The sequence below is a fragment of the Haplochromis burtoni genome, unplaced genomic scaffold, assembly GCF_018398535.1.
Source record: "Haplochromis burtoni strain Fernald_Lab_line unplaced genomic scaffold, NCSU_Asbu1 Contig_178, whole genome shotgun sequence".
Taxonomy (NCBI): Eukaryota; Metazoa; Chordata; class Actinopteri; order Cichliformes; family Cichlidae; genus Haplochromis; species Haplochromis burtoni.
In genome coordinates, this window is record NW_024582539.1 from 668,555 (window position 1) to 688,445 (window position 19,891).

The 19,891-nt window shown below is 40.6% G+C and overlaps 2 protein-coding genes across 7 annotated transcripts in view; one reads left to right on the plus strand and one right to left on the minus strand.

Moving 5' to 3' along the window:
• Positions 1-8,581, plus strand: part of ptprz1b (protein tyrosine phosphatase receptor type Z1b) — a 61,544-nt gene extending 52,963 nt beyond the window's left edge. For 2 of the 5 annotated variants that reach the window (XM_042225655.1, XM_042225657.1), the window contains 18 exons: positions 83-227; positions 318-406; positions 498-583; positions 1,573-1,593; positions 3,272-3,368; positions 3,464-3,546; positions 3,622-3,756; positions 4,077-4,208; positions 4,287-4,444; positions 4,540-4,675; positions 5,293-5,439; positions 5,540-5,633; positions 6,141-6,214; positions 6,304-6,432; positions 6,538-6,687; positions 6,772-6,914; positions 6,999-7,134; positions 7,884-8,581. In XM_042225655.1, the coding sequence (XP_042081589.1) occupies positions 83-227; positions 318-406; positions 498-583; positions 1,573-1,593; positions 3,272-3,368; positions 3,464-3,546; positions 3,622-3,756; positions 4,077-4,208; positions 4,287-4,444; positions 4,540-4,675; positions 5,293-5,439; positions 5,540-5,633; positions 6,141-6,214; positions 6,304-6,432; positions 6,538-6,687; positions 6,772-6,914; positions 6,999-7,134; positions 7,884-8,027 (2,099 nt within the window). In that variant the 3' untranslated portion in view covers positions 8,028-8,581. The remainder of the gene's footprint in view (positions 1-82; positions 228-317; positions 407-497; positions 584-1,572; positions 1,594-3,271; positions 3,369-3,463; positions 3,547-3,621; positions 3,757-4,076; positions 4,209-4,286; positions 4,445-4,539; positions 4,676-5,292; positions 5,440-5,539; positions 5,634-6,140; positions 6,215-6,303; positions 6,433-6,537; positions 6,688-6,771; positions 6,915-6,998; positions 7,135-7,883) is intronic. The other 3 variants (XM_042225658.1, XM_042225656.1, XM_042225659.1) reach the window with 3 other exon arrangements.
• A 657-nt stretch (positions 8,582-9,238) lies between these two features.
• Positions 9,239-18,850, minus strand: LOC102291912 (HMG box-containing protein 1). Of its 2 annotated transcripts, none has more exons than XM_005942710.2 (13): positions 18,724-18,850; positions 17,705-17,807; positions 17,260-17,367; positions 16,967-17,171; positions 14,774-14,900; positions 14,476-14,587; positions 14,279-14,388; positions 14,011-14,167; positions 13,786-13,930; positions 13,454-13,572; positions 13,155-13,338; positions 12,927-13,068; positions 9,239-12,849 (listed from the first exon to the last, which is right to left on the minus strand). In XM_005942710.2, the coding sequence occupies exons 2-13, from the start codon at positions 17,793-17,795 to the stop codon at positions 12,832-12,834; spliced, it is 1,518 nt and encodes a 505-aa protein (XP_005942772.1). In that variant the 5' UTR covers positions 17,796-17,807; positions 18,724-18,850; the 3' UTR covers positions 9,239-12,831. The 2 variants fall into 2 exon arrangements, with proteins under 2 accessions (XP_005942772.1, XP_014195697.1); XM_014340211.2 differs by lacking the exon at positions 18,724-18,850 and adding an exon at positions 18,598-18,713.
• Between the last annotated feature and the right edge of the window lie 1,041 nt (positions 18,851-19,891).

Sequence of the window (19,891 nt, forward strand, 5' to 3'; positions counted from 1 at the left end):
TGTTGCTCTGTGTTGTAAATAATAGCAATTTAAATTCATAGTTCATTCTTGACTTTCAAACTTGTCTTCTACTCTCTTACAGAGCGAAGCAACAGCAGCCACGAGTCTCGGGTCGGACTTGTTGAGGGTGTGGACAGAGAGAAGAGGACAGTCATTCCTCTGGCTGTCGTATCCACTCTCACCATCCTTTGTCTGCTGGTACTAGTGGGAATACTCATCTACTGGAGGTACGTGCCAACTTAAACATACTGTGCCTGTCTGTATAGTTTGCACCCTTGCACTTTACTTCAGATTTTATGTCTGTGTGTATGTCACAGAAACTGTTTCCAGGCAGCTAATTTCTACCCAGATGACACATCGCCTAAAGTTGTATCTGCTCCATCTACACCCCTGCTGTTGGCCACAGGTGACATGCTCAAAGGATCCCCTAGTAGTCTTATTGTAACTGTTAGGCTGAGGTGACCAGGATGTAGTTAATATTCAGTCTTGTGTTCCAGATGGTCACGAGCCGCTGACAGTGAAGCAGTTTGTGAAGCATGTCATGGAGCTCCAGACCACCAACACTTTCTCCAAGGAATTTGAGGTCGGTGACATTTCCAGTCACAGTGTTTGAGTTCAGAAGAAGATATTTTTGTTTTAAAAAAAAACCTAGTGAGTTACAGTATGTTTGCGCTTTTAGGAGACTTACAAAAATTTTTCTTGTTTTTGGATTTGTACAAAAACGTAACCAGCATATAAATAGATCACCTAGCTCTGGTCCATGTGTATAAGTATTTCATTTGTCATAGCCCCTTAATGCTCTTCCATATCTCTATTAACATCACGTTCTTTAGGCCGATCATTTAGCATGGCGTTGATGTGTAACGCCCATGTGCAACATCAACATGCAGGAAGGTTTTGGTACTAACCATGACCGTGCAGCTTTCTTCTCACACCAGACTCTAAATTTAAACCTGTTGACCTGAAAACTGGACTTTACAACTGAAAGACAGGTTGTCAATGCTAGGCCAGCTACTTGCAAACTACCTGTTGACTTTCAGGCTTTTAAAATCTCCATTTTAGCTTGTTTAGAATGTGAAGAAAGAGATATTAGTCTTATGTGGAGTATTGACATATCTGAATGTTGGTTAATGGTTTGAGAGAAACACATGGATTAATTTCAACAGGTACATTTGCATGGCATTAGTCACCCCTGTTTCCTAGCATGAACCTCCTAAGAAACACACACAGATAGGATTAGATAAAGTTTACTTCTCCCTTATTACTGCCAGGGGGACTTACATTTGCTTACTTTCTCTATATCATTACATTAAAACTAGCCTGATTTATAATTATACTTGTAAAATAACAAAACATGGTTTACATAGTAGCAGGTTTAAAGTCCACAGCTCAGATGGGAGCTGTGGACTTTAAACACACCTCTCTGTGTGTATCTGAACCCCTATATCCTGTACCTGCACTGACTCCCTGTCTGTCTGTCTGTCTGTCTGTCCATCATCTTGGTCCCCTATCCCACTCTCCTCTCATCTCCACCATCGCCGTGCTTTCTGCATCCTCACCACCCTCCATTAGATTGTCAAAGAGTCCTATGAGGTAAGACACCAACCATCCCTCTCCTGTTGCAGAGCTGTTGTTGCTTTCTTGGCCTGATTTTTACAAGTGTAACTGCAACTGTAAAAAATCTAAAATTTACATTTTAAAATTTAGCGTTCCATATTGATGTTTTAATTGGGAAGAAAATGTATTTTTCTTTTACTGCACTCACCATGTTTTACACACAATAATATGGTCTCCTGTGCGAGTTAAACACACTTCTAATAAAAGCAATGGAAGTCAGTAAAAATGGCAGAAATACAGAGAAATATAAGATTAACTTTGATTACCCATCCGCCAGTTCTAGCAACCTGTGTCCTTTGACTGTATGGGTACAATGCACAGAGAAAGAAACAGGCAAATAAAATATATTCACCAAAAACTGAAGGATAGACTTGTTCGAAGGACTACTAGCACACTTAACTAGACAGTAATCCATGTTGTTTGTTAGATGGCTGCATTCAATCACTCCAAAGGCACAAACACAGAAAGGAATGCTACGTCCATGTCTCAAGCTAGCTAAGGTGTGGCCTAGCAGTTGGCTAATGGCTATAGCCACCTATGTTTAAATCTTGAAAAAGTTTAACAAGGTGAACTGCAAATTAATTCTGGTACAATTCATACAAGAGTTTCATACAATTCAATACAGGCGACCGGGCGTTTGCGGTTGTAGCGCCGAAAATGTGGAATGATTTACCTCTCCACATTAGAGAGGCCCCGACCGTCAATCTTTACAAATCCCATCTTCAACATGTTTTTACTCACTTTTAACACCGCATGAGAGTTACCTGTTTATCTACTTACTCATCTGTTACCAGGTATTTTTTATTGATGTTATGTGTTACTGTGTAATATTTTTTTTATCATTGTAAATTACTTTGGCCAACATTTTGTTTTTTTATTAAATGTGCTATATAAATAAAAAATAAAGTAAAAGTACAATTCATAAAGTCATAAAAGGTGCAGCAGCTATAGAGACCAAAATTATTTTGTCTGCCAAGATGTAAACATGCTTAATTTTAAGTGGCCACTCCAGGAAGCTCTTTGAGGTTGCTGCTTGTTGGGACTGGCTGTTAATAGTCGCCTTTCTCTCCCAGAGCTTGCAATATGAGGCTTAAATATGGGGTCATCATCACAGAATGAAAACATTTGTATTATGGCGACTTGTCCAATCCCATGGGGTGATTTTATTTCTTGTTCTCTTAAATCTATACACAGCTCCTCCTCTCATTTGATTACATTTTATTTGTATGGCAGCAAGTCACGACAAGAGGTGCTCAAGGTGCTTTGTATTATAAGACCCTACAGCAACCCCAACAATCAGAAGACCCTGTATGCGCAAGCACTTGGAAGCAGTGAGAAGGAAAAACTCCCTTTTAATAAGAAGAAATCTCCAGCAACACCAGGCTCAGGGAGGGGCGGCCATCTGCTATTGGGTGCGAGGGGAGGGAGACGGGACAAAAGGCACACTGTAGAGAGACAGAAATTGATTTGATATGATTCAGTTGTGCTTATTTCTTGTTATTTCCTATAGTAGCTTCTCTATATACCTGACCTTCACATTGTAATGTGGCAAATGAAGAGAACGCAAACCTCCCTGCTTGTAAGAAAAACAGCCTCATTGTGTTCATCTGAGTAATTACTGTCATTCTTATTAGTATTGGATTGTGTGTTTCAGGAGGTGCAGGCATGCACAGTGGACATGGGCATTACTACAGACAGCTCTAATCACCCTGACAACAAAAACAAGAACCGATACATCAACATACTGGCCTGTATGTCATCCTTCACTGTTCACTGCGTCGCTGTTCAACTTTTAACTGTGTAAGCCAGCAGGAAGGTTGCTAATGACTCTTTTTACTTGTCTCAGACGACCACAGTAGAGTTAAGCTCTCTAACAGTTTGGACAGAGATGGGACATGCGGGGACTACATCAACGCTAACTTTGTTGATGTAAGTAAAGGTCCTTTTACGTGTACACACCTTACATCCAGGCTGCCGCAAACCAACTGATGTTTCCTTTTGCAGGGTTATGAGCGGACGAGGGCATACATTGCAGCTCAGGGGCCTCTAAAATCAGGCAGGGAGGACTTTTGGAGGATGATCTGGCAGCAGAATATTGGAGTTATTGTCATGATCACCAATCTGAAGGAGAAGGGACGGGTAGGAGCTCAAACACAAGCCTCACCGCAGACATAAGTGCAGTTTTATCTGATATCATTCACACTGACCCCAGGCAGCTGATTTCTTTTTAGTTTGTGTCTTCCATCTCTTGTCATGAGCAGACACCAGCTGATTCACTTCAGGTATTTCATTTAGTTTCACTGCAGTCTGACAGCTGAAAAACTGCAGAATGGACATTAGTGCAATCTGGCTTTGTTATACACTTGAGGACTTTCCTTTTGACAAGTTTTCCCTGCGGTTTCAGATGTATTAGGCCTAAAATTAAACTACATCCACAGAATTTCTCTCCCTTTCTACAGACAAAATGTGATCAGTACTGGCCAGAGGAGAACCAGGAAGAGTATGGGTCTTATCAGGTGACACTGAAAAACACCAAGACACTTGCTTACTACACACTCCGGACGTTCACTGTCAGGGATACTGCAAATAAGGTAAGCCCTTCTCTCTATGCAGCAATAGTCCAAAGTGGCTTTGAGGTTAGGTTTCTCATACCCACTTCGATCCTCTAGGTATCTCAAAGGAGAGTTGAACACACAGTCCTCCATTACCATTACACCCAGTGGCCGGACATGGGCGTCCCAGAATACACTCTGCCCGTCCTCTCCTTCATCAGAGCGTCCTCCAGGGCCCGCACGCAGGAGATGGGACCTGTGTTGGTACATTGCAGGTAGAGTGTGTGTGGAATGATTTATTGCTCTTTAAGACTTACCACAATTTGATGGTGTGTGTACTGCTAACATGTGATGCATGTGTCTGTCACAGCGCCGGTGTGGGAAGGACAGGAACCTACATTGTGATAGACAGCATGCTGCAGCAGATCCAGGATCAAGGGACAGTGAACGTTCTTGGCTTCCTGAAACATGTCCGCACACAGAGGAATTTCCTTGTTCAGACAGAGGTAAGAGGGTGATACAGCTGTGGGAATTCACCTTTCCTTTTGTGGGGGCAATCCCAGAAATGTAATATCAATTTAAACATTTGCAAAGAAGGAAATAGTGGCTAGATTAAGGGTAATTTTAGCCGGTGTAATGAGGTCTGTACGGACTTACTCAACAACCACGTCACTGTGCAGATGGAGGCATTTGTCGATCTGTGTGTAAACTCACTGCATGCTCCTTTTTCTTTTGGAGGATGAAGACGGAACGAGAAAAATATAGCCCCACACATTATTATTATTATTATTATATTAATACACCGTATTCTCTTACAGCACATTTTTTGACAAACTGGGACTTGATTTCTGCTGCTGAGCTTTTTCAGTATAATTTTTGTACTTTTCGCGCCTCGAAGCCTCAAAGTCATTGCTAGTTCCATTTTATTCAAGCACAGGCAAACTAGGCCACTTATATAAAGACAGTCTAGATGACTAAACAGCAGCAAAGGCCAGAGGAAACACATTCATATCAGATTTCTTTCTTGTAAAAATGTATCTTGTGGCATTTAAAAGTGTTTCACTAGTGTTCACAAAGACATACCTTACTAAAACCAGGAAGTCATTTTTTTGCTGTCTTCTAGGAGCAGTACATATTCATCCACGATGCCCTGGTTGAAGCTATTTTGAGCCGGGACACCTTGGTGACCTCTGACCTCCTTCACAATTACGTCTCTGACCTGCTGACCCCTGGTGCCACAGGCAGGACACGTATGGATAAACAATTCAAGGTACAGCATGCTTCCTTTTTCGCCCACCAACTTGTAATGAATCATTTGTGACGTTCCTGCCATGTGAATGTAACCAAATGTTTTTATTTTTGTGTTTCAGTTAATTAGTCAGCGTCAGGCGAAGCACGCAGACTACAGCACTGCCCTGAAAGATGGCAATGCTGAGAGGAACAGAGCCAGAGCTCTAATGCCTGGTAAGCAGATCTGGATTACTCACTGGGCAAAACCGGCAACTCCCAGCAATATGTTGCAGATAATTTCTGGAAATTTCAATCCATACATAGTACACAATAAACCAGAAAGAAAGGCAGAGTTCAGAGTTCAAATATGACATGATATTTCGATGCAAATTATAACGTGATGTTTAGAATCCCCATAGTTAATCACTGTATGCCTGTATTGTCAGTGCAAACAGTGGCATTAAGAAAGAGTTTTGAATAGCTCTATACAAAGTTATGACTTTGACCTTTAGATCAATGCGTTGACCTAGAAAAAGAGGTCAGAGGTTAAATGTGATATTTCGGTTCAAGATTATGACGACAAGTTACCTGATGCCTCATCATTTCTTCCACAGCTTGCTCAATAATCCCTTATGGTTACTTTAATTAACTATAATGATGAACTTAAATGCAGGATTATTGTTTTTTGTCTTATTTTGGGGGCATTTTCTCTCTAACCTGGTTCTTCATGTCTCTGTGAAGTGGAGAGATCAAGAGTCACTCTGACTGCTTCAGAATCAAACTCCACAGGCTACATCAATGCATCCTACGTGATGGTAAGACCACTGGAAATTGCAAATGTTTTCCAGTCTCGAAAACCTCGAAATCAGCTGGTGGATAAATATTGCTGCTCGTATTTTCACAGGGACATCACTACACTAAGGAGTTCATAGTGAGCCAGACTCCTCTGAGCAGCACGGTGGCAGATTTCTGGAGAATGATCTGGGAACACAATGCACAGATTGTAGTCTGTCTGCCAGACTCAAACAGCCAGGTATAAAACACACACATACTCCATGTAGAACTTATAGATACCTATACATATAGATATATCTATATAAAACTACACACACATAAACATGTTTCCTGTTTATCTCAGAGAGACGAAGAGTGTCGTGCGTACTGGCCCAGTAAAGACCAGCCCCTGAGCATTGATGGCTTCACTGTGTCATACTCCAGGGAGGAGCACATGTGTCTGTCTAATGATGAGAGACTTTTAGTGCAGGACTTCACAGTCCAGTCTCCACAGGTAACACGCGATAAAAGAGAATATTTTACATCAATCAAAATGTTTTAATACAGTCTGAGACTTTAAAACTGTTTTTGCATCTAGAACAATTATGTGCTGGAAGTGCGTCAGTACAGCACCACCTGCTGGCCCAACCCAGACAGTCCGATCCGAAACAGCTTTGATCTCATTAACAGAGTCAGAGAACAGAGCACGCACACACAGGGACCGGTGATCGTACATGATCCGTGAGTATGAGTCAGACTCCTTTTAAGGACATAAAACTGTTTAAATCCGTCTAATGTTCTTAATGGTTTTGTGTGGTTGTGTAGTTTGGGAGGTGCTACGTCAGGACTGTTTTGTGCCCTCACGACCCTGTCCAATCAGCTAGAGGAGGAGGGATCAGTAGATGTCTACCAAGTGGCACGGATGACCAACCTCATGAGGCCTGGGGTATTTAATGATATAGTAAGTACTGGAATGTTTCCTTTTAATTCTCATCTACCAGCATAATTTAGAAAAAATAAATAAAATCAAATACATTGCACCAAATCACAACAACAGTCCTGTGAAGGTGCTTTATATTGAAAGGTAAAGACTCTACAGTAATACAGAGAAAACTCCAACAATCAGAGAACCTCTTATGAGTAAGCACTTTGGCAAAAGCAGGAAGGAAAAACACACTTTTAACAGGAAGAAACTTGGGGTCACCGGACCAAGCCGTAACTATATGCATTATCAAAAAGGAACGTTTTAAGCCTAATAAAAAAGTAGGGAGGGTGTTCGTCTGGCCAAACTGGAAGCTGGTTCACAGAAACAGGGGCCTGAAAGCTGAAGGCTCTGGCTCCCATTCTACTTTTAAATACCCAAGTAAGCCCACAGTCTGAGAGCTAAGTGCTCTATTAGGGTGATGTGATGCTATGGGGTCTTTAAAATAAGAGAGGACCTAATTATTCAAGAGTTTGTATATGATGGGAAGGAATTCAAATTTGATTCTGGAGTTAACAGGAAGTGTGCTCTCTCTTTCTCGTCCCTGTCAGTACTCTTACTGCAGCATTTTGGATCAACTGAAGGTTTCAGGGGGGGGGGGTTGTTTAGGACATCCTGATAATAATATAGTCCAGCAATCACAACTGTCCAGCCTAGAAGTAATAAATGGATGAGACAGGTAACAAGTGCAAGCTTTTACCAGTTTTCTGCCTCTTTACTCCCTACAGGAGCAGTACCAGTATCTGTACAGAGCGGTGTTGAGCCTGGTGAGCAGTCAGGAGGACCAGAGAGCTCTGCAGAATCCAGAGACCAACGGATCTGTACCGCTGGGCCAGACCAACATCGCAGAAAGCCTGGAGTCGCTCATGTAGACATCCACACAAAAATGCGCATGAAAGAGAAAATAAATCACACGAGCGCACATTTGAGATTACGAGGAGAAAAGAGTAGGTCTGCTGATCATGCTAATACTTTCATTTACTGCAAATTCAAAAATCATTATTTATAAGATCATTTTTCAAAACAGAACAATCTAATGAAATGACATTTAATCTAAAAGACCTCTGGTCTAAAGTCTTTTCCCTTTCAATCACTTATTATGAAGAAAATTCTTACTCTGCCCGACAAGCGATGATGAAACACCTGAAAGCATCCCTTTTGTTATGTTAGCATGCACAGCAGACAAGGCTACCAGATGAGAGAAAAAGGTACCCTTCTGCTTCTAAGGGACCCTTTATAAGTGAACAACAAACAAAACCCTGCATCATTTATAATAATACATTATTATTTTATTTTTAATCATCATTAAAAGCATTAGTTGGAATTAGGGGTGGCACGGTGGTTAGCACTGTTGCATCACAGTAAGAAGGTCCTGAGCTCAATTCCATCAGGCCGGGGTCTTTCTGTGTGGAGTTTGCATGGCCTCTCCGGGTACTTTGGCTTCCTCCCACAGTCCAAAGACATGCAGTTAGTGGGGTAAGGCTAATTGGAAACTCTAAATTGCCCATAGGTGTGAATGGTTGTCTGTGTTAGCCCTGCGACAGACTGGTGACCTGTCAGGGTGTGCCCTGCCTCTCGCCCTAAGACAGCTGGGACAGGCTCCAACTCCCCTGCGACCCTGAAAGGATAAGTGGAAGAGAATGGATGGATAGTTGGAATTAGGTGATAGTGGTAAGAAAGTCTCCATGTCTGTACCTGACACTGGTCAGCATGAAGTTTTTTTGTTTATTTCTAATGACAGATCCCTTATAATTAAATTCAATCTGTCTATTAATGTTTCTTTTATCTATTGTTTCTTTCATTTTATTAGTATATTCTTTTATTACCGTCATAGGTTACACCTTCCTTCTAAGAGAAAGTAAATCAATATTAGAGAAATGCACAGGCAAAATGGAATTGTAGAAATGCCGATAAATGTAGATAAAGTGCAAATTCTTACTTTATTGTTAAAAAGGGAAACAATGCAAGACAACCCTTCGTTTCCCTGCAAAATATCAAATGCACTGCACATTAACCAGCACAATGTGGGGCTTAAACTACCACGTATCCTTAATTAGAATCATGTTCTTACTAGCCAAACCTCTCCGAGGCCTCACTGGTGAGAACTGAAGCAACTGCTCGTTTTTTTTTTTTTTTAACGTTTACGTCACCTTGCAACTGGCTCCATGGTCCGTGGTACCCAGTGCCTTTTGTACGTCACGTTATTGTACTTTTAAAAACCTGTTTGTGTGACTAATATGCCAAAATCCTGGTGAGGTATTTTTATCTATTTTCTTAAATTCCCTGTGTTGGTGATCTTGTTAAAAAAAAATGCCATCAGTTTCAGCTGTTTTGTTTAAAAAAGGAAAAAAGAAACAAAAAAGATCAAATCTGGGATTTAAAGTGATGTGCGGCTCAAAATCCATTTGAAAATAAATCTTAAGAGATGACATTTCTTATTTTCTTATAGATGTAGGCAGAGATAAGATTTTTTTTTTCTTTTTTTGCCATCACGTTGTAAAAATTTACTGCTGTGAAACGAGACAAGGGAGGAAATAATAGAAACTGCCCATATTCTTGATATTTTGGGAGGCTTAACGTTCTGTTAATACTCAGCGGCACAGGCTGGCAATGAAATTCTTGGTAGTGCTTGCTGTGACTGTTTCCATTTTTCTAAAAGGGTCCAAGTATTTTCTATTGCGTCAGACACATTTAGCCAACCTGTGAATCTCTTTCTGGTGTAAATCACAGAGACCGCAGCTGAACACGCTCAGAGCAGTCCTAACTGGAATAAAAAGTCTTTATGTGTAAAGATCCCAGAATACTTTAAAGGCCAAATTACTGTATGTTTATACTGTACCTCTACATATTTTCTATTTTACTACAAAAAGTGATTTTCTAGTCCTTTCCACACACACACACACACACACATACATATATATATATAACTGTGTGGATTCTATTTGATAATTTTAGCCTGGAAAAATTGATCATGTTTATAGTTTTAATGAAATGGCATCTCTTTTTATCTCTATAATTACAGTAGCAGCTTAATGTCTACACCTTTATCTCCAGCTATGAACTGGTGCTGTATGTATAATGCAACAAGATTAAAGATTTGTTCAAACCTTTATTGTAGACATCTTCTCGTCTTTTCAAATTATCATTATTGGACTCAAAGAGAAGTAAAGACATGGAGCATTACATGTTTATCACACTTTTATTTTGACTATAATACACTGTATTGCATTGTCTCCCCTGATGGACCTGTACATGACATGATGGCAAAGACAAAAAGTCAAATAATCCAAAGCACAACCACGAAAAGTTACCAAAGATAAGTCAAAACCAAAAATATAGATTTCTATATGATCATATTAATGTTTATCTTTACACATTATACTGTAGCAGTCACAAAAAACTAGTAGATAAAGTGTATATAGTGCATTAAGAATAAACCTCGTTGTGCAGTGGGAGTTAAGAGTGCCCACCCTTCCTGCACTCTGCCTGGATAGCAAATCTACACAAACCCACTCTCTCATAATAATTGTGTGACATCTCTAAATCCTCACACAGCTGAGTTCCCATACACCTGTTGAATTCCAAACATTTCTAGCAGTGGGTGTGTTTACATGCACACGGGGAATATCTCCTGTTTTTTTATTAAGGTATGACGATTCAGCCCCGGGTCGCGCTTTTCAGGCAGAAGGTTTTCCGAACTGAGACGCGTTTCACTTTCAGTTATTTAGTAAGAGGAACAGTACTGTTAGTTTTTTTTTAATGCTTATGACTGTATACCAGAATTCTTCTTAGTGCCTTTGGCAAGCATTCCCTACTATCAGTGAGGCCTCAGGGCTGCTTTATTTCCTTTCCCATTTTCATCTTTGAGATTCTAAATTTTACAGTGTAAACAATTTTACATTTACAACGTAAATGTAAAATGTCCTTCCTTCTTTACTCTTTACAATGTGCATGTAAACACATTCACAAAGTTGTTTATTTTTGCCAAAAACAAAACATCCTGAATAAAATACACCACAAAACCTCATCATCGTACATTTCCCTGTTTCTGATCACATCGACTGCTCATGATGATTTCTTGGCATTTAGCTTCACCGAATGTTCACAGTAGCGGTTAATCAATGGGCACGTCATAATTTTTCTCAGTGTGCACACTACCTGCCTGACAGTGGCTAGAATATATATATATATATATATATATATATATTTGTATTACTAATTTATTTTTATTATTTTATTTATTTATTTTACACGAAGTCAAGCCACCAGTAGTCACAGGTAAAGTTAAACTTTAAGCAGTGGGATTATTTACTGTCCAAGTAATTGTCATTTAATTCAAAGTACAATTAGAGTGTGGTTCTACTTCCTTAAATACATTTCGTATTTCAAAATAAAAGCTTTGGGCAAGTGAGGGATTCAAGGAGTTCAGGGAAGCTTTAACCCTGTAGAGTTTTAAGCCTCGTCTACATGTAAAGCAACTTGTTTCTGGTTGTTGGTGGACCAGCGCACAGATGACCCTCTTTAGATGACCTAGAGTTACTGCACCACCACATTTCAATGGTTTTCTTTACCTCCATTGTTGGCCACTAGAATTGTTAACCTCAAAGATGAAAGAGCTTTAACTTGGGTTGACATTTAATGGTTATTTTTCCCTTCATCACTTCAACTTGATGAATTCAAATGATATTATGTGGTCTCTTGGTTTGTCACGTGATCACAAGGGTGACGTGATGCACAGTCCTCCAAATGACACGGCAGGTTTAGGTGACTAACGCCAAATGTAAACACATTTGTTTACATAACAACTCCACGAGGAACCCTTACTGAGAAAAACTGAAGCACTACTGGAGACTCACTAAAATACAGCAAATTATTATTATTGCTGCTAAAAAAGGCCACATTTAATTTGTGGGGAGGTGAATAAAACCCAGGCCCCTGTTTAAGAGTTTGTGGTGTTTCATTATTAAATGCTACGTGATAAATGAAAGCAAAGTTAACATATGTAGTCTTGTGCAATAACACTGAGTCCAAATACAAGTAATACAGACAATAAAATAAATTGTATATTTCTTATTGTACAATATAGAATTTTGGAAAAATAGCTACATTCTCTACTTTGGCTAAAAGCACCACAACTTCCACCTGTTTCAAGCATAGTGTGAGAAACTGAAGATCATCAGAATCTCTTCTTTTTTTGTGGATATTATCACATTGATGTAAGAATCACGTGTAGAGACGAACTTTGCTCATTGGAGCTAAAATCCGTTCATCTCTTTGGAAAAATATCCGGTCCCCGGCAGGAGACACTACGGGTGTTCCGCAGCATTTCAAAAAAAAGGCGATGTTTGACACCTCTGCTAATTCCTATTAAGAAATAATGATTTATAGCACTTCAAGATTTTATAAGTAGCACCTTTGAAAGGCAAGAAAAAGGAAAGTGATGTTTGTTGAGAGCAGCCCAAGGTGTTCACCAGGGCCAGCTGTTTGTTTTTTTTTGTTTTTTTGCATTACTATAACAGGATTCAGGGATTTAGGAGATCAAGACAAAACAAATATAGAACTAAAGCGTAATATTCGGTTATGCATAGCTCTTTTTTTTAATGTGCGTATGTGAGTGCGTGTGTGTGTGTGTACACAACAGGCTCTGTCAGTTGTCCTCTTTTCTTTTCTGTAGCCTTAATTTCCTTGACAGCCCTGCAAGACAAAGAGGCAGGATGAAGCAGAAATACAAAACAGTGGGTGAAGCTGTGCAGGCGCATGTGTGTACTCACAGAGTTGGTTCGTTTCCGTTTCCAGCAGTCTGGGTTGAGTCTTTTCTGCTCGTCTGCGAGTGCTTTGGCCTGCAGGGTGAACACACGACGCTCCTCACTTCGCATTTTCTTCCACCGCTCACCGAGGAGGACGCTGATGGCTCTGATGGCAGACGCACACATTTACTAACACACACACCTGATTACTCCTACACAACACCCACGCTAACAACCATGGCATGCACCCACCTGTTGTCTTTGCCCGGGTACATTTGCGTGTACTCCACTCTGAACTTCTTGGCAAACAGCATGAATGCATTCATTGGCCGCTTGCACTTAGTGGGTGTGGCGCTGCTGCCTCCTTGTGTACTGAGCAGCTGGTTTTTGGGGGGCTTTTGCTGAGTGGCGTGGGAATGACTGGGACTGTGCACATCTGTGGGTTCAAAACAGGGTTCACATGAATTTTTTTTTTTCAGGGATTTTTGCATCTTGCAAACTGAATGGTATCAGTGAGTAAGTAATAATTCAGGAGATTTGAAGTGCAGGACCTTGAAGCATGTCTCTGTCTGGAGAAACAGCTCCCCCACTGGACTGGGAAGCACGTCGCCTTCTCGCCATACTGCTCAATACGTAAACCGCCGAGGAGTCCAGAGGAGTGAAATCATAACTAAGTATGAGACAAACAGAGGTTGATTTGAAACTAAGTGGTGTTTGTTTTAGGCTTAGCTGGTTCAAACAAGACTATTTTCCCTCTTTTTTTCACCCCAAACCACAGCCTCTATATGGGCATTTGATTACTGTTTTAAGACCTTTCCCTTAGTACTGACTCATTTTCGCATAACACTGTATTTAAGCATGACACTGCAAACATCTGCTTTACCTTTTAAATGTGTCAAAGACTGGAGAATCCTCTGTGTGCTTGGCGTCTCTGTGTCCCGGAGGCAGGCAAACATCTCCCACTTCCATTTCATAACATGGTATCCCATAATGCACCACAGTCAAGCTGGGGTAAAAGGATGACCAGCCTGACGACAGAAAGGAGGATGAAATGTCTGCAGAGTCATTGATGCTGTTTAGTCTCTTTAAACCTTGACCACACTTGTACCTTTGTTTTTGACATAGAAGGGGTGATCCAGTTGGCAGCGGGCAGTCAGGGGGATATATCCAAATGTGCTGGGGTCAAAGGTCAGTTGTAGAACAGCCTGACCAGACAACACAATCTCTGCATGCTCCACCAGCTGCAGACCCTCAGAGCCATAACTCTGCAGAAGAACAAGTGGTATTTTTACCTCACTGTGTGATGTCTTTTGGTGGATCCATGCTTGTTTTTTTTATGCATTTGCTCCCAGCAGTCTGCTGCTTGCTTAACGTACCTTCAGAAATCTAGACTGCTCCTCATCAGCAGAGTCTTCCTCAGCAGACTCCAAGTCCTCAGCTTCCCGCCACTCTATATTTGAGCTGCTGTGGAAATGCAGACGAGTTCCTGGTGACAGAAAGGAGCAGTGAGCTACTGTGAAATGAAAGAACACAATCAGTCCATCTTGACTGAGTGTGTAAGTGTTGTACGTACCCTTGAGAAAACAGTGCCAGGCAGTGGGTGGGCAGGAAAAACTCCAGCCCATGTCTTCATCATCAGACAGAGAAGATCTGGTGGACACTGCAGAGCCACATTCACTGCTTGTCTGTGGAAAGATACAGAAGCATCATCAGGATCAATGCATGCTGTAAGAAGCCAGAAAAGCTCTGGAGGTTTCACCAAAAAAAACACTACTGTATTAAACGTATACAATTATAAAAGCAGTGGTGTAAGTGAGTTTTCATAATTGACTGTGGGTGGTTTTGAAGCACAGGAAATAAGAAGGCTCTACCCTGCAGCGCTGACGCTCCCTGCCGTGACCTCTGAGGGACGACAGGGGGCTGCTGGGGAGAGGAGGAGGAGGCCGAGCGTAGGAATGTAGATCACTGCTGCTGCTCGGGATGCAGACTGAAGAAGAACTGCAAAAAGAGAGGTGTGACTGTAAATGCTCAGAATGTCCACTTACGTGTTGCTTAAAGAGGGCTCTAGGACACAAAGAATTGTGCAATAAAGATGATGTTCTGAAGCTCACTGTTGTCACTCAGATGTGGTGCTAAAGTTTTTCTACTTGTCAACACGAGCTGTAATTTTTGGTATGTTTAATGTCAGCAACTCGTGTGCACAAGTAGAAATATTAGGCATAGACTATATAACATCCCCTCTTTGAAGCTGAAGTGTCTTAGAAAGACTGCCTCGTTTTGGGAAAAGTCATGTGACCAAACAAGAAACTATAGAAAAAAACTAAGATAAGTGTTTGATGAGGTTATAACAATGAAAAAAGTAAGTCCAATTGTATTTTAAATGTTTCACTAATACATGTGCAGTACCAGATTTCCCCAGGAGATGGTGCTAGTTTTGTTTCCATGTTCTCTGGTTAAAAACAATAAACCATTCTCTGTTGCTTCACTTGCTGCTTCAGTACTTTTCACGTGTGGAAAAGAGATTTTTGAAATGTGATTTGTTTAAATTTGGAGGAGAATTTTACATTCTTCATAATACAACCAAAAGAGAATAAAGCCTGTTTCTGACACACTTTTTCGTTGTAATAAAGTATATACATCTATGTTTAAGGTACAGTCTGTAAACTGTTGAAGTTATTTCATAGAAAAAAAATGTTGTATTCATAAATATACACTGATTAATGTGTAATCATATCTTAAAAAAAACGATGTCTTCTCATAAACTTAATACATTACAAATACAAAGGAGAACACAGCACTTGTTGCCCTGCCATACAGTGGTGGAGAAAGACATCGTGCTTCTGCCTTACTGTTTTATGTATGCTAGAGAACGGCCACATATGTTGCATGCCTTATAAGTTACTTTTAATTTAAAGATCACAAGTTTCTCTTTCAAACTATATATGATATTTTAACAATTGTACATTATTCTCTTTCCTCCCTTATTTCCACCTCATCAGAAGAAGCGGCTTGAGGTGGTCATGTCAAGGCTCTAACATTTTAATAAACATTTTTGTGCGTGTTAGATATGTGACCTTCTTGTTTCCATACAACTAACAATGAGCTGGCAAGACAACAACCACAGCTGGTTATGTGGTAACATTATTCCATGTAATGTTAGGCTCAAGTGACCTGACATCTTTCCCTCTGATAAACTTTTTTAAAATTACATTCCCACATTATTTGAGGCTCTGTACAGCTATTATCGGACAGAATTGAACTTCTCAGACTCACTGACTCGTATCAGACTCTTTCCTTAAGGTTTTACAACCTCCTGCAGAGTACACAGATGTGGACACTAGCTGAGGTAAACAGCAGACTGACCTACACTCACTACTGATGAATGGCAGCCAGAGTTGATTGCCACACAGGGGCCACTGTAGTTAGGATAACAAAACTCATCTGACTGCAATGAGCAATCTACTGACATCTAGTGGTCATATTTTACATACTTTACCTTTAAAGGGGATAATATATTGTTACAGTGGTGGGTTGTCATATTAATATAGCTCCGGCGTTTCAAATAGTTATGTCAGCAAATGTGCAAGTAATGTCTGTGAGTGAAAAGCTCACACTTGAGACAACTCTACACTTGGTTTCAGACATTTTTTCTACTATTGGCCCTGTATGATGTGAGGGAGACCAGAAATGTCTAATATTGTCATCTACAGAGGGACTTATATTCATGTGTTAAATATACACTATAGGTGCATCATAACCATGAACCCTTCTGAAACACTATCCCATAACTTACACCATAACCTGGAAAGAACATAGACTCTACGTAGATTCAGCACAGATGTATCACAGGTAACCCTCTAATGTGTTTGAAAGTTGAGAAAAATTGATCTCGGGTTCCGCCTACTTCATGTGATGACAGTTTATTTTGAGCCTAGTTGCTTGAAGTCACTAAATGTCACGGTGCTGTGAGTCACTTCACTTTGTTTACAAGACAAATTAAGACTATACACACTTCCAGTTATTTGTACCTTCAGTAAAGCTTTGTTTAAGAGGCATGTACCTACCTGCTGTCAGGAGGCTCCTGTAGCAGTGGACTCTGAGGTCCAGTGGCAATGTGTGCTAGCTGTGTCAGCCAGCGTGTGTCCGGAGGCTCTGGTCTGTGTGTCTGTGTGTTTCGTTCCTGGTGTGACACACCCAACTCCACCTGGTACACAGGTGGTGATGTTGACTCTGTCTCCTCTCGAACCTCCTGTAGATCTGGGAGGTCATCTAGGAGAAGTAAACAGACATTAGAAACGGATAAATTCCTTTTGATAAGAGCTGAAGCCTGCAAGCTGCTTCCTCGTGTCTTACATACCATATTCCATGTAACTGTCACTGGTGGGGAATCCGGGCAAGGAGGGGAAGTGTTCGTCACAGCGCAGCGAATCATGCGATTGGTCTCCATCTGCATCCATCATCATTTCTGAAGGTTATAGCAGAGTCACCACATGCTTTAACTGTTTGACGGGGCTTTAAATAATTTAGTTTAGTCCAACTTCATTATACATATACAGCACCAAATCACAATAACAATCCCCTCAAGCCATTTTATATCACAAGGTAAAGATCCTACAATAATATAAAAACCAAGCACTTGGTGACAGTGGGAAAGACAAACTGCCTTTTAACAGGAAGAAACCTCCAGCAGAACCAGGGTAAGAGACATTTAGATCTTGACCTCTCTTTTTTTTGTAAGGCTTTTTGACGGCTTCATCATAGCACAGAAGCATGTTTAACAAACTGCTGTAATCAGTGGTTACCTGTGTCCTCAGGCTGAGGCTCGGGCTCCGGCCCTTGGTGACATTTAGTGTGACCTGACAGCACAGTTGGAGTCACCACCTCCCACACCATGATGTCCAGACACTAAAACATACAGAGTGATTTACATGAGTCTCAGCTACATGACCCACAATTAAGGCTAATCTATACACTTGAATCAGCATTAGCCATGTTCCCAATCCCCATGGGTCAGCCGCAGGCACGCACACACACAGAAACATAATCCCTAACTGAGCTGTAATGTATAGGCTATAAATGGTTGCGGTGGCATAGGGGACAGTAGCCTGGCTGCTATTCCCCTCTCATAAACAGGTTTACTATAGACACATTAGACCCGTTCCACTTCACTACCAGAGGGACTAAAGACGAGAACTACCGCAGACCCCGAAGAGAACTTTTATCTATTTTATAATTTCATAATCATGTGACGTCTTGTTTATAAACTTCGTTCCTGGACGCATGCGCACAAAAAGCCCATTCATTCAATACGGAGAAAGGGAGCGATAATAAGAGTTGAAGAAAGTCGTCAAAACGAATAAAAAGCAAAGAAATGAAATCACCCAAAGCTAACGCAACAGCGTTACGTCACGGACTGCCCGTTTTGAAACGCGTCACTCGAGCATTTTGTATCGAAACTAGCTGTCGATAAAATTGTGTTTGTACTTCGACAAGAAAGTGGCCAAAAACATCTCGGGTTTTATTAAAACGCACCGAATACATTCTCAAAACATGTTCGGGGTGAAAATGCCATTAAATGGATGAAAATGGACGAGCTACACGGTTGCGCAAAAGACATTACAACAAAACAACAAACGTCAACAATGAAGCTTTACGGGGCGAGCGGCGCAAATGTATTTTACGACAAAAAACGCACGGTGTCAGCTTCACGCTGTTGCTCCGACGCCTAGTTCAAGGAGAAACAAATCAAGTTGTGGAGTCGCTTTTTCATTTCAACTCTTTTAAACCTATAAACTATTTCAATGAACTTTCCTTAACTCACCAAAACAGTCTCCCTGTACGGAAAAGTGGGTAGGTATAAACACAGTTTCACAAGCTGTGCTATTGGTCACAATCGACGTCAATCCGCAACTTCTCTTGCGCTCATTGGTCAATTCCATTCCAGCTGGTTTTGTACATTGTGATCCCCGCAAAAAAAAAAAAGTTTGTTAAAAATGTATCGTGTGTGTCTACTTTTCATTTTTATTTATTTTCTTTTCTTTTATTACATGTGAAGCTAAATAGAAAGTCATTTCCATTAGCGCAATTTTACAATAGCACTCTACAATGAAACAGGACTTGCTTGACTCAAGCGTCTTTTTGTAAAATAACTACGAACATCGGCGGTCAAACAGCCTTCAGCTCAGTTCTCAGATCCAGCGCAACAAAAACACTGGGGGGCGCCATGTTGCCTGATTAGGGTTTCTGTCCCACACACCCGTTTTTTTATTTGTTTGTTTTTTCACCAAAGTTTGCAACTTCTGTGTGAAGCGATTAAATAGGTCTTTACTGTAATTATAGATGTCTATGTAAAGCCGGACATATAGATTTCAGAATTTGCTGTGTGATATTCTCCGTTTTGGCGACTGTTTTTACAAATCAAATATGGGCAACCAATGTTATCATTATGTGAAATGAGTGAATACACATCAGCGTACTAGTTTGAGCAAGACCCAGAAACATTAAACTCATCAAACCAGTTGAGCTTTAGGAGCATAACTTTGAGAGCACTATATGCAGAACTCAGCAAAAACAGTGAGGCGATCACGTCATTAGTAAAACACGTGGAAAGTACATGTTTAAACAAATGTATTTATTTTTTAAAAAAGTATTGCGTGACTGCAGCTGGCACTAGGTATTTGATATGCAATTTTGTCAGTCACTACCCTCTAGTGGTTACGGAGACTTATAGCAAGCCCGATAGATTAAGTTAGATCTAGTTACATATGCACATTTCCAGCAAATATTTCACAATAAATTAATAAAACACCAACATAAATGGAGCAACAACGACAGTGGGTAGCTCAACATATTTTATTCGTAAAATTCGGATCTTGTTATTTTTGCCCTTATTCCTTCACAAATGTATTACTTAAACCTCTCATGAGCGCATGTATTGGTAGTAATGTAGTTTCCTACTGTAGCCGCCAGAGGGCAGTAAACAACGGCAG

Excerpts from the sequence above, each read along its gene's own strand:
- LOC102291912 (XM_005942710.2), bottom strand. The coding sequence starts at position 17,795 with ATGGTGTGGGAGGTGGTGACTCCAACTGTGCTGTCAGGTCACACTAAA. Across the intron at positions 17,368-17,704 it reads GCCTCAGCCTGAGGACACAG|AAATGATGATGGATGCAGAT; the intron begins GTAACCACTGAT and ends TATAACCTTCAG. Across the intron at positions 14,901-16,966 it reads CAGGAGCCTCCTGACAGCAG|TTCTTCTTCAGTCTGCATCC; the intron begins GTAGGTACATGC and ends CTCTTTTTGCAG.